The sequence below is a fragment of the Bombina bombina genome, chromosome 7, assembly GCF_027579735.1.
Source record: "Bombina bombina isolate aBomBom1 chromosome 7, aBomBom1.pri, whole genome shotgun sequence".
Lineage (NCBI taxonomy): Eukaryota > Metazoa > Chordata > Amphibia > Anura > Bombinatoridae > Bombina > Bombina bombina.
The window spans coordinates 113,692,975-113,708,216 of record NC_069505.1 but is presented as its reverse complement, the minus strand read 5'-3'; the positions used below and the strand labels follow the sequence as shown (position 1 = coordinate 113,708,216).

Genomic DNA, 15,242 nt, shown 5'->3' with positions numbered 1-15,242 from the left:
GGAAAATTAGCAGACCCATGACCCTTTTCTATTGGCTTGTGGAGGGGGCAACCCCGGACGATAAGGCGCTACACATCAAAAAATGGGAAGATATATTGCACGTGCATTACCCCCAGTCCCTATGGGCTAGGGCCTTTGATCTCACTACAAAAGCCATACACTGCACGACCCTTTATGAATCTTATTATAAATTGCTCTCTCACAGGTATTTTACCCCAATGAGACTTTTTAAACTCAAACTGATTCCTACGCCCCAGTGTTGGAGGCTGTGTGGGAAACCAGGGGATTCTCTCCACATCTGGTGGGCTTGCCCTAAGCTTAAGCAGCTGTGGCATAGGGTATACACTATTTTAACCAGGTTAAATATACATGTCCCAAAAACTCCAGAAACTGCTTTATTACATGTAGGCCTACACTCCCTTCCTAAGTTCCAGAGCTATGTGTGTGTGTACCTTTTTTCGGCCACTAGACTGGCGATTGCTAGAGCATGGAAAACCCAGAATCCCCCGAGTTGGTCCTCTGTTGTAGACATCATGGCCTACATCAACTCTATGGAAAGAAATGTGTTCTACACCATGAATAAAATAGATCTTTTCGAATCGACCTGGGAAGACTGGGCTAAAGTGTTTAAGCCTCATTGGCTCCCTAGGGCAGATATGTAGATGGCCCATTTGGATTACTCCCGCTAACGTTATGCCTCTATAAGAGCCTCTCTTCTCTCTTTCGTTCCTCTTTCTTCATTTTCTTTTCTTCCTTTTCTTTCTTCCATTTTTTTTCTATTCCTCCTTCCTCTTACTTCAATAATGTTTCAGTTATTACTCCTTGTTAGTTTTTCCATATTAGTTGCGGCACCATTTGACACTGGCAGAAAGTTGATTGCGATATATCCAGCTTTCTTTTTCTTTCTTGTTTTCTTGGTTGTATTATGATCTGTATACAATTCGATTTACATTTCCCACTGTGTTTAGGAACTTATTTGTATTGTTAATCTTATTGCTAATAAAGCTTTAAAAAAAAAAAAAAAAAAGTTACCAGCACACTGGACAGTTATTATATAAAGGCACATTATATTATCAAAACTAAATATAAAACAACATATCTACATATCGAGCAACAGCCCGCTATTGAGCTATGGAATTATTGGTGTACCACTATAAAGTTGCAAAGAAGATTATGTAGATATTTCACTTGTCAACAGAATCTACATTAATAAATAATACATATGTGAAAACATACACACAAACATTAGCTGAAATTTAAATTGGACTTCCATGTCCCTTTAAACTAAAGGACAAAGCCAAGTAATTGCCATAATCACAGTGCACCAATTTTAAAAACATTTACTTCTATTTCTCAATCTCCTGTGACTGTCAAAACTTAGATCAATAGCTCAAGACACATTCACGCTCCTGAGCCTAGTTCAGTATGCTCTCAAGGACAGGAGCTAAGTTTCCAAACCAAGAGCAAAGAAGATTCAGTAACCCTGTTCTATTATCACTTAAAGGGACAGTAAGCACTGATTAATTTGCAATCTTACAATAAACGTAATGGGTGAAAATGTTTCATTTTTGAACAGCCAAACTCCCACAATCTGTCGTCATTTGTTAACAAAATATCCATTGTTTTGCAGTTCTTAATCAGATAATATCTGCTGAATCCAATTAGGGATAGATATGAGACATGGTTAGGCTACTGAAGTATGCCATGTTTACTTCTAGTTTTTAGAACTGGAAAACTCTTAATTTACAGACTTAAATTTATATGAAAATAGAGCAAAAACATAATTTATGTAAGAACTTACCTGATAAATTCTTTTCTTTCATATTGGCAAGAGTCCATGAGCTAGTGACGTATGGGATATACAATCCTACCAGGAGGGGCAAAGTTTCCCAAACCTCAAAATGCCTATAAATACACCCCTCACCACACCCACAATTCAGTTTAACAAATAGCCAAGCAGTGGGGTGATAAAGAAAGGAGTAGAAAGCATCAACAAAAGAAATTTGGAAATAATTTTGCTTTATACAAAAAATCATAACCACCATAAAAAGGGTGGGCCTCATGGACTCTTGCCAATATGAAAGAATTGAATTTATCAGGTAAGTTCTTACATAAATTATGTTTTTTTTTTCATTTAATTGGCAAGAGTCCATGAGCTAGTGACGTATGGGATAGCAATACCCAAGATGTGGATCTCCACTCAAGAGTTACTAGAGAGGGAAGGAATAAAATAAAAACAGCCATTTTCCGCTGAAAAAATTAATCCACAACCCAAAAAAATAAGTTTATTTTCATAATTGAAAGAAAAAAACAAATCAAAAGCAGAAGAATCAAACTGATTCTGACAGCTGCCTGAAAAACTTTTCTACCAAAAACAGCTTCCGAAGAAGCAAATACATCAAAACGGTAGAATTTAGTAAATGTATGCAAAGAGGACCAAGTTGCTGCTTTGCAAATCTGATCAACTGAAGCTTCATTCTTAAAAGCCCACGAAGTGGAGACTGATCTAGTAGAATGAGCTGTAATTCTCTGAGGCGGGGCCTGACCCGACTCCAAATAAGCTTGATGAATCAAAAGTTTCAACCAAGAAGCCAAGGAAATAGCAGAAGCCTTCTGACCTTTCTTAGGACCAGAAATTAAAACAAATAGACTGGAAGTCTTCCTGAAATCTTTAGTAGCTTCCACATAATATTTCAAAGCTCTTACCACATCCAAAGAATGTAAGGATCTTTCCAAAGAATTCTTAGGATTAGGACATAAGGAAGGGACAACAATTTATCTATTAATGTTGTTTGAATTCACAACCTTAGGTAAAAATTGAAAAGAAGTCAGCAAAACTGCCTTATCCTGATGAAAAATCAGAAAAGGAGACTCACAAGAAAGAGCAGATAGCTCAGAAACTCTTCTAGCAGAAGAGATGGCCAAAAGGAACAACACTTTTCAAGAAAGTAGTTTAATGTCCAAAGAATGCATAGGTTCAAATGGAGGAGCCTGTAAAGCCTTCAGAACCAAATTAAGACTCCAAGGAGGAGAAATTGATTTAATGACAGGCTTAATACGAACTAAAGCCTGTACAAAACAGTGTATATCAGGAAGTATAGCAATCTTTCTGTGAAATAAAACAAAGAGCGGAGATTTGTCCTTTCAAGAAACTTGCGGACAAACCTTTATCCAAACCATCCTGAAGAAACTGTAAAATTCTAGGAATTCTAAAAGAATGCCAAGAGAATTTATGAGAAGAACACCATGAAATGTAAGTCTTCCAAACTCTATAATAAATCTTTCTAGAGACAGATTTACGAGCTTGTAACATAGTATTAATCACCGAGTCAGAGAAACCTCTATGACTTAGTACTAAGCATTCAATTTCCATACCATCAAATTTAATGATTTGAGATCCTGATGGAAAAACGGACCTTGAGATAGTAGGTCTGGCCGTAACGGAAGTGGCCAAGGCGGGCAACTGGACATCTGAACCAGATCCGCATACCAAAACCTGTGTGGCCATGCTGGAGCCACCAGCAACACAAACTATTGTTCCATGATGATTTTGGAGATCACTCTTGGAAGGAGAACTAGAGGCGGGATAATGTAAGCAGGATGATAACACCAAGGAAGTGTCAGTGCATCCACTGCTTCCGCCTGAACAGGTATCTGGGAAGTTTCTTGTTTAGATGAGAGGCCATGAGATCTATCTCTGGAAGACCCCACATCTGAACTGTCTGAGAAAACACATCTGGATGGAGAGACCACTCCCCTGGATGTAAAGTCTGATGGCTGAGATAATCCGCCGCCCAATTGTCTACACCTGGGATATACACCGCAGAGATTAGACAGGAGCTGGATTCCGCCCAAGCAAGTATCCGAGATACTTCTTTCATAGCTTGGGGACTGTGAGTCCCACCCTGATGATTGACATATGCCACTGTTGTGATATTGTCTGTCTGAAAACAAATGAACGGTTCTCTCTTTAACAGAGGCCAAAACTGAAGAGCTCTGAGAATTGCACGGAGTTCTAAAATATTTATTGGTAATCTCGCCTTTTGAGATTTCCAAACCCCTTGTGCTGTCAGAGATTCCCAAACAGCTCCCCAACCTGAAAGACTCGCATCTGTTGTGATCACAGTCCAGGTTGGCCGAACAAAAGAAGCCCCTTGAACTAAACGATGGTGATCTATCCACCACGTCAGAGTGTGTCGTACATTGGAATTTAAGGATATTAATTGTGATATCTTTGTATAATCCCTGCACCATTGGTTCAGCATACAAAGCTGAAGAGGTCTCATGTGAAAACGAGCAAAGGGGATCGCGTCCGATGCTGCAGTCATGAGACCTAAAACCTCCATGAACATAGCCACTGAAGGGAATGACTGAGACTGAAGGTGCCGGCAGGCTGCAACCAATTTTAAACGTCTCGTGTGTTAGAGACAGAGTCATGGACACTGAATCTATCTGGAAACCTAAAAAGATGACCCTTGTCTGAGGAATCAAGAAACTTTTTGGTAAATTGATCCTCCAACCATGTTTCCGAAGAAACAACACTAGTTGATACGTGTGAGATTCTGCAGTACGTAAAGACTGAGCTGGTACCAAGATATCGTCCAAATAAGGAAACACCGCAATACCCTGTTCTCTGATTACAGATAGTAGGGCACCCAGAACCTTTGAAAAGATTCTTGGAGCTGTTGCTAGGCCAAATGGAAGAGCAACAAATTGGTAATGCTTGTTTAGAAAAGAGAATCTCAGAAACTGATAATGTTCTGGATGAATCGGAATATGAAGGTATGCATCCTGCAAGTCTATTGTGGTCATATAATGTCCTCGCTGAGCAAAAGGCAGAATAGTCTTTATAGTCACCATCTTGAAAGTTGGTACTCTTACATAACGATTCAAAATGTTCAGATCCAGAACTGGTCTGAATAAATTTTCCTTTTTTGGGATAATGAAAAGATTTGAATAAAACCCCAAACCTTGTTCCTGAAAAGGAACTGGCATGATTACCCCTGAAGACTCCAGGTCTGAAACACACTTCAGAAAAGCCTGAGTTTTTCCTGGATTTGCTGGGATACGCGAGAAAAAATATCTTCTCACAGGAGGTCTTACTCTGAATCCTATTCGATACTCTTGAGAGACAATGCTCTGAATTCATTGATTTTGGACAAATTTTATCCAAATATCCTTGAAAAACCTTAATCTGCCCCCTACCAGCTGAGCTGGAAAGAGGGCCGCACCTTCATGCGGACTTAGGGGCTGACTTTGGTTTCCTAAAAGGCTTGGATTTATTCCAATTTGAGGAAGGCTTCCAATTGGAAGCAGATTCCTTGGGGGGAGGATTATTCTGACGAAAGGAACGAAAACGGTTAGAAGCCTTAGATTTTCCCTTAGGTTTTTATCCTGAGGCAGAAAAACTCCCTTTCCCCCAGTGACAGTTGAAATAATAGAATCCAACTGAGAACCAAATTAATTATTACCTTGGAAAGAAAGAGATAGTAATCTAGATTTAGATGTCATATCAGCATTCCAAGATTTAAGCCACAAAGCTCTTCTAGCTAATATAGCTAAAGACATGGATCTAACATCAATTTTGATATAAAAAATGGCATCACAAATAAAATGATTAGCATATTGCAGTAAGCGAATAATGCTAGATAAGTCAGAATCCAATTCCTGTTGCGCTAAATTCTCCAACCAGAAAGTTGATGCAGCCGCAACAATAGCCAAAGAAATTGCAGGTCTGAGAAGATGACCTGAATATAAATAGGCCTTCCTTAGATAAGATTCAAGCTTCCTATCTAAAGGATCCTTAAAGGAAGTACTATCTTCCATAGGAATAGTGGTACGTTTAGCAAGAGTAGAAATAGCCCCATCAACTTTGGGGATTTTTTCCCAAAACTCTATAGATTTTGCAGGTAAAGGATACAATTTTTTAAACCTTGAAGAAGGAATAAAAGAAGTACCTGGCTTATTCCATTCCTTAGAAATCATCAGAAACAGCCTCAGGAATAGGAGGAGAAACCACAGGAGGTTTAAAAACAACATTTAAACGTTTATTAGACTGAACGTCAAGAGGACTGGTTACCTCAATATCCAAAGTAATTAACACTTCTTTTAATAAAGTACGCATATACTCTATTTTAAATAAATAAGTAGATTTGTCAGTATCAATGACTGAGGAAGGATCTTCTGTAACAGATAGATCCTCATAAGAAGAGGATAAATTATTATGTTGTTCGTCATTTGAAATTTCATCAACTAAATGAGAAGTTTTAAAAGACCTTTTACGTTTATTAGAAGGTGGAAATGCAGACAAAGCCTTCAGTATAGAATCGGAAACAAATTCTTTAAAATTCACAGGTATATCATGCACATTAGAAGTTGAAGGAACTGCAACTGGCAATGTACTATTACTGATGGATACACTATCTGCATGTAAAAGTTTATCATGACAACTATTACAAATGACATTCGGCAAAATAATTTCTACAATTTTACAACAAATGCACTTAGCTTTGGTAGAACTGATGTCAGGCAGCAATGTTCCAGCAGAAACTTCTTAGGCAGGATCAGATTGAGACATCATGCAAAATGTAAGAGAAAAAAACAACATATAAAGCAAAATTATCTATTTCCTTATATGACAGTTTCAGGAATGGGAAAAAATGCAAATAGCATAGCCCTCTGATAGAGGAAAAAGCAAGAGGCAAACATCAATGGGGTAGTGAAATAATGAAAAAGTTTGGCGCCAAGTATGACGCACAACGTAACAAACTTTTTTGGCGCCAAAAATAACCGGAAATGACACACTCGCGTCACTGACGCAACCGTGTGAAAGGTCTCGGCGTCAAGTACGACGGCGCAAATGACGAAGTTGCGTCAGACGTATTTTTTCGCGCCAAGAATGACTCAATAAAGTTTAGCATTTGACGCACCCGCAGGCCTAATACCGCCCGCAATTTGCAAGAAGTAGTCAATTGGAGAAAAAAAAAATAAAGACTAAACCCCAGGTAAGAAATAAATTTCTTAAAAAAATGTTTATATTCCCCAAATATGAAACTGACAGTCTGTAGAAGGAAATACATGAACCTGACTCATGGCAAATATAAGTACAATACATATATTTAGAACTTTATATAAATGCATAAAGTGCCAAACCATAGCTGAGGTGTCTTAAGTAATAAAAAACATACTTACCAAAAAACACCCATCCACATATAGCAGATAGCCAAACCAAAGATATACTCTCAATTTACCATTACCTCTACTGATAACTGTTTTAGTACTGATCTGAAAAGGGAGGTAGGAGATAAATCTCTACGACCGATAACAGAGAACCTATGAAATAGACCCCTGTTAGGGAAATCATCGTATTCAATAAGTGATACCCCCTTCACGTCCCTCTGACATTCGCTGTACTCTGAGAGGAATCTGGCTTCAACAATGCTGAGAAGCGCATATCAAAGTAGAAATCTTAGCACAAACTTACTTCACCACCTCCATAGGAGGCATAGTTTGTAAAACTGAATTGTGGGTGTGGTGAGGGGTGTATTTATAGGCATTTTGAGGTTTGGGAAACTTTGCCCCTCCTGGTAGGATTGTATATCCCATACGTCACTAGCTCATGGACTCTTGCCAATTACATGAAAGAAAACATAATTTATGCTTACCTGATAAATTTATTTCTCTTGTAGTGTATCCAGTCCACGGATCATCCATTACTTATGGGATATTCTCCTTCCCAACAGGAAGTTGCAAGAGGATCACCCACAGCAGAGCTGCTATATAGCTCCTCCCCTAACTGTCATATCCAGTCATTCGACCGAAAACAAACAGAGAAAGGAGAAACCATAGGGTGCAGTGGTGACTGTAGTTTAATTAAAATTTAGACCTGCCTTAAAAGGACAGGGCGGGCCGTGGACTGGATACACTACAAGAGAAATAAATTTATCAGGTAAGCATAAATTATGTTTTCTCTTGTTAAGTGTATCCAGTCCACGGATCATCCATTACTTATGGGATACCAATACCAAAGCTAAAGTACACGGATGATGGGATGGACAAGGCAGGATTAAGCGGAAGGAACCACTGCCTGAAGAACCTTTCTCCCAAAAACAGCCTCCGAAGAAGCAAAAGTATCAAATTTGGAAAATTTGGAAAAAGTGTGAAGCGAAGACCAAGTCGCGGCCTTGCAAATCTGTTCAACAGAGGCCTCATTTTTAAAGGCCCAGGTGGAAGCCACAGCTCTAGTAGAATGAGCTGTAATCCTTTCAGGGGGCTGCTGTCCAGCAGTCTCATAGGCTAGGCGTATTATGCTCCGAAGCCAAAAGGAAAGAGAGGTTGCCGAAGCTTTTTGACCTCTCCTCTGTCCAGAGTAAACGACAAACAGGGTAGATGTTTGACGAAAATCTTTAGTAGCTTGTAAGTAAAACTTCAAGGCACGGACTACGTCCAGATTATGTAAAAGACGTTCCTTCTTTGAAGAAGGATTAGGACACAATGATGGAACAACAATCTCTTGATTGATATTCTTGTTAGAAACCACCTTAGGTAAAAACCCAGGTTTGGTACAAAGGACTACCTTATCTGCATGAAAAATCAGATAAGGAGAATCACATTGTAAGGCAGATAGCTCAGAGACTCTCCGAGCCGAGGAAATAGCCATCAAAAACAGAACTTTCCAAGATAAAAGTTTAATATCAATGGAATGAAGGGGTTCAAACGGAACTCCTTGAAGAACTTTAAGAACCAAGTTTAAGCTCCACGGGGGAGCAATAGGTTTAAACACAGGCTTAATTCTAATTAAAGCCTGGCAAAATGCCTGGACGTCTGGAACCAAACGCTTGTGCAAAAGAATAGACAGAGCAGAAATCTGTCCCTTTAAGGAACTAGCTGATAATCCTTTGTCCATGACCTCTTGGAGAAAAGACAATATTCCAGGAATCCTAACCTTACTCCATGAGTAATTCTTGGATTCACACCAATAAAGATATTTACTCCATATCTTGTGGTAGATTTTCCTGGTAACAGGCTTTCGTGCCTGTATTAAAGTATCAATGACTGACTCGGAGAAGCCACGCTTTGATAGAATCAAGCGTTCAATCTCCGTGCAGTCAGTCTCAGAGAAATTAGATTTGGATGATTGAAAGGACCTTGTATCAGAAGGTCCTGTCTCAGAGGCAGAGTCCATGGTGGAAAGGATGACATGTCCACTAGGTCTGCATACCAAGTCCTGCGTGGCCACGCAGGTGCTATCAGAATCACAGATGCTCTCTCCTGTTTGATTTTGGCAATCAGTCGAGGGAGCAGAGGAAACGGTGGAAACACATAAGCCAGGTTGAAGAACCAAGGCGCTGCTAGAGCATCTATCAGCATCGCTTCTGGGTCCCTGGACGTGGATCTGTAACAAGGAAGCTTGGCGTTCTGGCGAGACGCCATGAGATCCAACTCTGGTTTGCCCCAACGATGAATCAACTGAGCAAACACCTCCGGATGGAGTTCCCACTCCCCCGGATGGAAAGTCTGACGACTTAGAAAATCCGCCTCCCAGTTCTCCACACCTGGGATATGGATTGCTGACAGGTGGCAAGAGTGGTACTCTGCCCAGCGAATTATTTTTGAGACTTCTAACATCGCTAGGGAACTCCTGGTTCCCCCTTGATGGTTGATGTAAGCCACAGTCGTGATGTTGTCCGACTGAAATCTGATGAACCTCAGTGTTGCTAACTGAGGCCAAGCCAGAAGAGCATTGAATATCGCTCTTAACTGCAGAATATTTATTGGAAGGAATTTCTCCTCCTGAGTCCACGATCCATGTGTCTTCAGGGAATTCCAGACTGCACCCCAACCTAGAAGGCTGGCATCTGTTGTTACAATTGTCCAATCTGGCCTGCGAAAGGTCATACCCTTGGACAGGTGTACCCGAGACAACCACCAGAGAAGAGAATCTCTGGTCTCTTGATCCAGATTTAGCAGAGGGGACAAATCTGTGTAATCCCCATTCCACTAACTCAGCATGCATAATTGCAGCGGTCTGAGATGAAGGCGCGCAAATGGCACTATGTCCATTGCCGCTACCATTAAGCCGATTACCTCCATACACTGAGCTACCGAAGGGCGCGGAATGGAGTGAAGAACACGGCAAGCATTTAGAAGTTTTGATAACCTGGACTCCGTCAGGTAAATTTTCATTTCTACAGAATCTATAAGAGTCCCTAAGAAGGAGACCTTTGTGAGTGGGGATAGAGAACTCTTTTCCTCGTTCACTTTCCACCCGTGCGACTTCAGAAATGCCAGAACTATCTCTGTATGAGACTTGGCAACTTGAAAGCTTGACGCCTGTATCAGGATGTCGTCTAGACACGGAGCCACCGCTATGCCTCGCGGTCTTAGAACCGCCAGAAGTGAGCCCAGAACCTTTGTAAAGATTCTCGGGGCTGTAGCCAACCCGAAGGGAAGAGCTACAAATTGGTAATGCCTGTCTAGAAAGGCAAACCTTAGAAACCGATGATGATCTTTGTGAATCGGTATGTGAAGATAGGCATCCTTTAAGTCCACTGTGGTCATGTACTGACCTTCTTGGATCATGGGTAGGATGGTCCGAATAGTTTCCATTTTGAAAGATGGAACTCTGAGGAATTTGTTTAAGATCTTTAGATCCAAAATTGGTCTGAAGGTTCCCTCTTTTTTGGGAACCACAAACAGATTCGAATAAAAACCCTGTCCTTGTTCCGTCCGCGGAACTGGATGGATCACTCCCATAACTAGGAAGTCTTGCACACAGCGTAGGAATGCCTCTTTCTTTATCTGATTTGCAGATAGCCTTGAAAGATGAAATCTCCCTTGTGGAGGGGAAGCTTTGAAGTCCAGAAGATATCCCTGAGATATGATCTCCAACGCCCAGGGATCCTGAACATCTCTTGCCCACGCCTGGGCGAAGAGAGAAAGTCTGCCCCCTACTAGATCCATCGCCGGATAGGGGGCTGTTCCTTCATGCTGTCTTAGAGGCAGCAGCAGGCTTTCTGGCCTGCTTGCCTTTGTTCCAGGACTGGTTAGGTTTCCAGGCCTGCTTAGATTGAGCAAAAGTTCCCTCTTGTTTTGAAGCGGAGGAAGTTGATGCTGCACCTGCCTTGAAATTTCGAAAGGCACGAAAATTAGACTGTTTGGCCTTTGCTTTGGCCCTGTCCTGAGGAAGGGTGTGACCCTTACCTCCAGTAATGTCAGCAATAATTTCCTTCAAACCAGGCCCGAATAAGGTCTGCCCCTTGAAAGGAATGTTGAGTAATTTAGACTTTGAAGTCACGTCAGCTGACCAGGATTTAAGCCATAGCGCCCTACGCGCCTGGATGGCGAATCCGGAATTCTTAGCCGTTAGTTTAGTCAAATGAACAATGGCATCAGAAACAAATGAGTTAGCTAGCTTAAGTGTTCTAAGCTTGTCAATAATTTCAGTCAATGGAGCTGTATGGATGGCCTCTTCCAGGGCCTCAAACCAGAATGCCGCCGCGGCCGTGACAGGCGCAATGCATGCAAGGGGCTGTAAAATAAAACCTTGTTGAATAAACATTTTCTTATGGTAACCCTCCAATTTTTTATCCATTGGATCTGAAAAAGCACAACTGTCCTCAACCGGGATAGTAGTACGCTTTGCTAAAGTAGAAACTGCTCCCTCCACCTTAGGGACCGTCTGCCATAAGTCCCGTGTAGTGGCGTCTATTGGAAACATTTTTCTAAATATAGGAGGTGGGGAAAAAGGCACACCCGGTCTATCCCACTCCTTGCTAATAATTTCTGTAAGCCTTTTAGGTATAGGAAAAACATCAGTACACACCGGTACCGCATAGTATTTATCCAGCCTACACAATTTCTCTGGTACTGCAACTGTGTTACAGTCATTCAGAGCAGCTAATACCTCCCCAAGCAACACACAGAGGTTCTCAAGCTTAAATTTAAAATTAGAAATCTCTGAATAAGGTTTCCCCGAATCAGAGATGTCACCCACAGACTGAAGCTCTCCGTCCTCATGATCTGCATATTGTGACGCAGTATCAGACATGGCCCTTACAGCATCTGTGCGCTCTGTATTTCTCCTAACCCCAGAGCAATCGCGCTTGCCTCTTAATTCAGGCAACCTGGATAATACCTCTGACAGGGTATTATTCATGATTGCAGCCATGTCCTGCAAGGTAATCGCTATGGGCGTCCCTGATGTAATTGGCGCCATATTAGCGTGCATCCCCTGAGCGGGAGGCGAAGGGTCTGACACGTGGGGAGAGTTAGTCGGCATAACTTCCCCCTCGTCAGAATCTTCTGGTGATATTTCTTTTATAGTTAAAGACTGATCTTTACTGTTTAAGGTGAAATCAATACATTTAGTACACATTCTCCTATGGGGCTCCACCATGGCTTTCAAACATAATGAACAAGTAGTTTCCTCTGTGTCAGACATGTTTAAACAGACTAGCAATGAGACTAGCAAGCTTGGAAAACAATTTAAACAAGTTTACAAGCAATATAAAAAACGTTACTGCACCTTTAAGAAACACAAATTTTGTCAAAATTTGAAATAACAGTGAAAAAAGGCAGTTACACTAACAAAATTTTTACAGTGTATGTAACAAGTTAGCAGAGCATTGCACCCACTTGCAAATGGATGATTAACCCCATAATACCCAAAACTGAATAATAAAAGACAAAAACTTTTTTTTTTGTTTTTTTTTCAAACAGTCACAACAACTGCCACAGCTCTACTGTGGCTTTTTACCTCCCTCAAAAACGACTTTGAAGCCTTTTGAGCCCTCCAGAGATGTCCTGGATCATGCAGGAAGAAGCTGGATGTCTGTGTCTGTAATTTTTGCTGTGCAAAAAACCCGCCAAAATAGGCCCCTCCCACTCATATTACAACAGTGGAAAGCCTAAGGAAACTGTTTCTAGGCAAAATTCAAGCCAGCCATGTGGAAAAAAACTAGGCCCCAATAAGTTTTATCACCAAATACATATAAAAACGATTAAACATGCCAGCAAACGTTTTATATTACATTTTTATAAGAGTATGCATCTCTATTAATAAGCCTGATACCAGTAGCTAACTGCATTTAAGACTTTACTTACATTAGTTCGGTATCAGCAGCATTTTCTAGCAAATTCCATCCCTAGAAAAATATTAACTGCACATACCTTATTGCAGGAACACCTGCACGCCATTCCCTCTCTGAAGTTACCTCACTCCTCAGAATATGTGAGAACAGCCATGGATCTTAGTTACTTCTGCTAAGATCATAGAAAACGCAGGCAGATTCTTCTTCTAAATACTGCCTGAGATAAACAGTACACTCCGGCACCATTTAAAAATAACAAACTTTTGATTGAAGAATAAACTAAGTATAAAACACCACACTCCTCTTACGACCTCCATCTTGGTTGAGGCTTGCAAGAGAATGACTGGATATGACAGTTAGGGGAGGAGCTATATAGCAGCTCTGCTGTGGGTGATCCTCTTGCAACTTCCTGTTGGGAAGGAGAATATCCCATAAGTAATGGATGATCCGTGGACTGGATACACTTAAGAGAAATAACGTTATTCTAAATTTATGCAATAAAAAAATGCAAACATGTTAATATAATGATCTCAAAGAGTCTACTGTCCCTTTAAGTAGATAATGTGGTAATCTCACTACAGAGACTGCAGATAATGCTAGTAAATTGGGAGAATTCTGGTAATATGGGGGAAAAAAACTCAATCACTTTCAATGCATTGCTAAAACATCTTTAATAAACCAAATAGTGATGCCAGCGCTACGGAATTTGGCGGCGCTATACAAATAAATGATAATAATAATGGTCACTATTAAAACACATACGTTTTCCTGTAGAAAGTTCACGTTACAAAGTCAGTTATAGCTGAAAACGCCCAGATATAAAATCAACTAGTGCGCTGCATGTAATGGTTTAAATGCTCACCAAAATTGCACGAAACACAGTTGAGCTGATTCCTTCTGCCACTTCATACTCTCCCTTGTCATTAGGACGTGTGAAATTATGTTCTCTGCCTGATCCAAACATCCTGTGCAACAAAACCATTACTTATATAAAACGTGAAAATACTAAAGAAAGAAAATGGGCACGGAACAACATGACAAGACCCGGCCATGACCACGAACAACTATATGAATGAATGAGAAATATCAACCAAACTAGACATGGACACATTCACAGTAGTTTTGAGACTTGAAGGTAAAAAAATTAACTTTCATGATCCAGCTAGAACATGCAATATTAAGAGCCTTTTCAATGTGATCTGTTTATTATTAAAATGACTATTTTCTCTTGGTATATTCTATTGAAAAACATACCTAGGTAGACTCAGAAGCTGCAATGCCCTACTGAGAGCTAGCTGCTGACTATATATATTTGTTTCTTGCCATTGGCTCACAAGATGTGCTCAGCTAGCTCCCAGTATTTTATTGCTGCACTGGTGCTGATTTAAAGTATATATTTAGCCCATCATCCTGGGTTAAACACAGTTTTATGAAGCAATTGTGCAATAATAAAGTTATTTAACACAAGAATTTTCATGTCCCTTTAATTATTTGCATAACATATATTGTAATGTCCTTTCCGTTTCAATTACCACAAAACCACCTAGAATGAGATTTCTTTGTGTTCCCACATTTGCAGCTCCCTTTTGCGAATAAACATACTAAAAAGAAGAGCTGTACATCTTGTGAAAAGATGTGGGAAAAATATGTATTACCACCTCCACCATAATCTAAAGACTAATTCATTCTGCAAAGAAAAACCCTCAGCGGCTGGAGAGGACCATAACACACCCTGCTCTGGCTGCCAAAGGGTTAAATATGGCAACATTATGTTTATAAATAAACCTTCATGCTCTAGAAATCCTAATTTTATACTGAAATGCACATTGAATTTCTCTAGTACAATGCTATTCTTACAATCAAAAGTAGTAGATTAAAGGACTATTAAATACAGCAGAGTAATAGCGCTTACTCAATTTACTTCACTTCTTCAATAGCGCTTACTTCAATTTGCCAGCCCCCTGTGTTATGTGACAGCCATCAGCCAATCACAGACTGATACATATATTGTCAACTCTTGCACATGCTCAGTAAGAGCTGGTGTCTCAGAAAGGGTGCGTATAAAAAAAAACTGTGCACAATTTGAAGTAAACGGTACTTTTTACAACTGCATGCACTATCTAAATCATGAAAGTTTAAATTTTGTCTCCT

The 15,242-nt window shown here is 40.3% G+C and overlaps 1 protein-coding gene across 1 annotated transcript in view; it reads right to left on the bottom strand.

Moving 5' to 3' along the window:
* BTBD10 (BTB domain containing 10) overlaps positions 1-15,242 on the bottom strand; it is a gene marked incomplete in the record, with an annotated part of 493,046 nt that overhangs the window by 53,578 nt on the left and 424,226 nt on the right. The window contains 1 exon segment of the mRNA XM_053720245.1: positions 13,954-14,056. Within this exon segment, the coding sequence (XP_053576220.1) occupies positions 13,954-14,056 (103 nt within the window).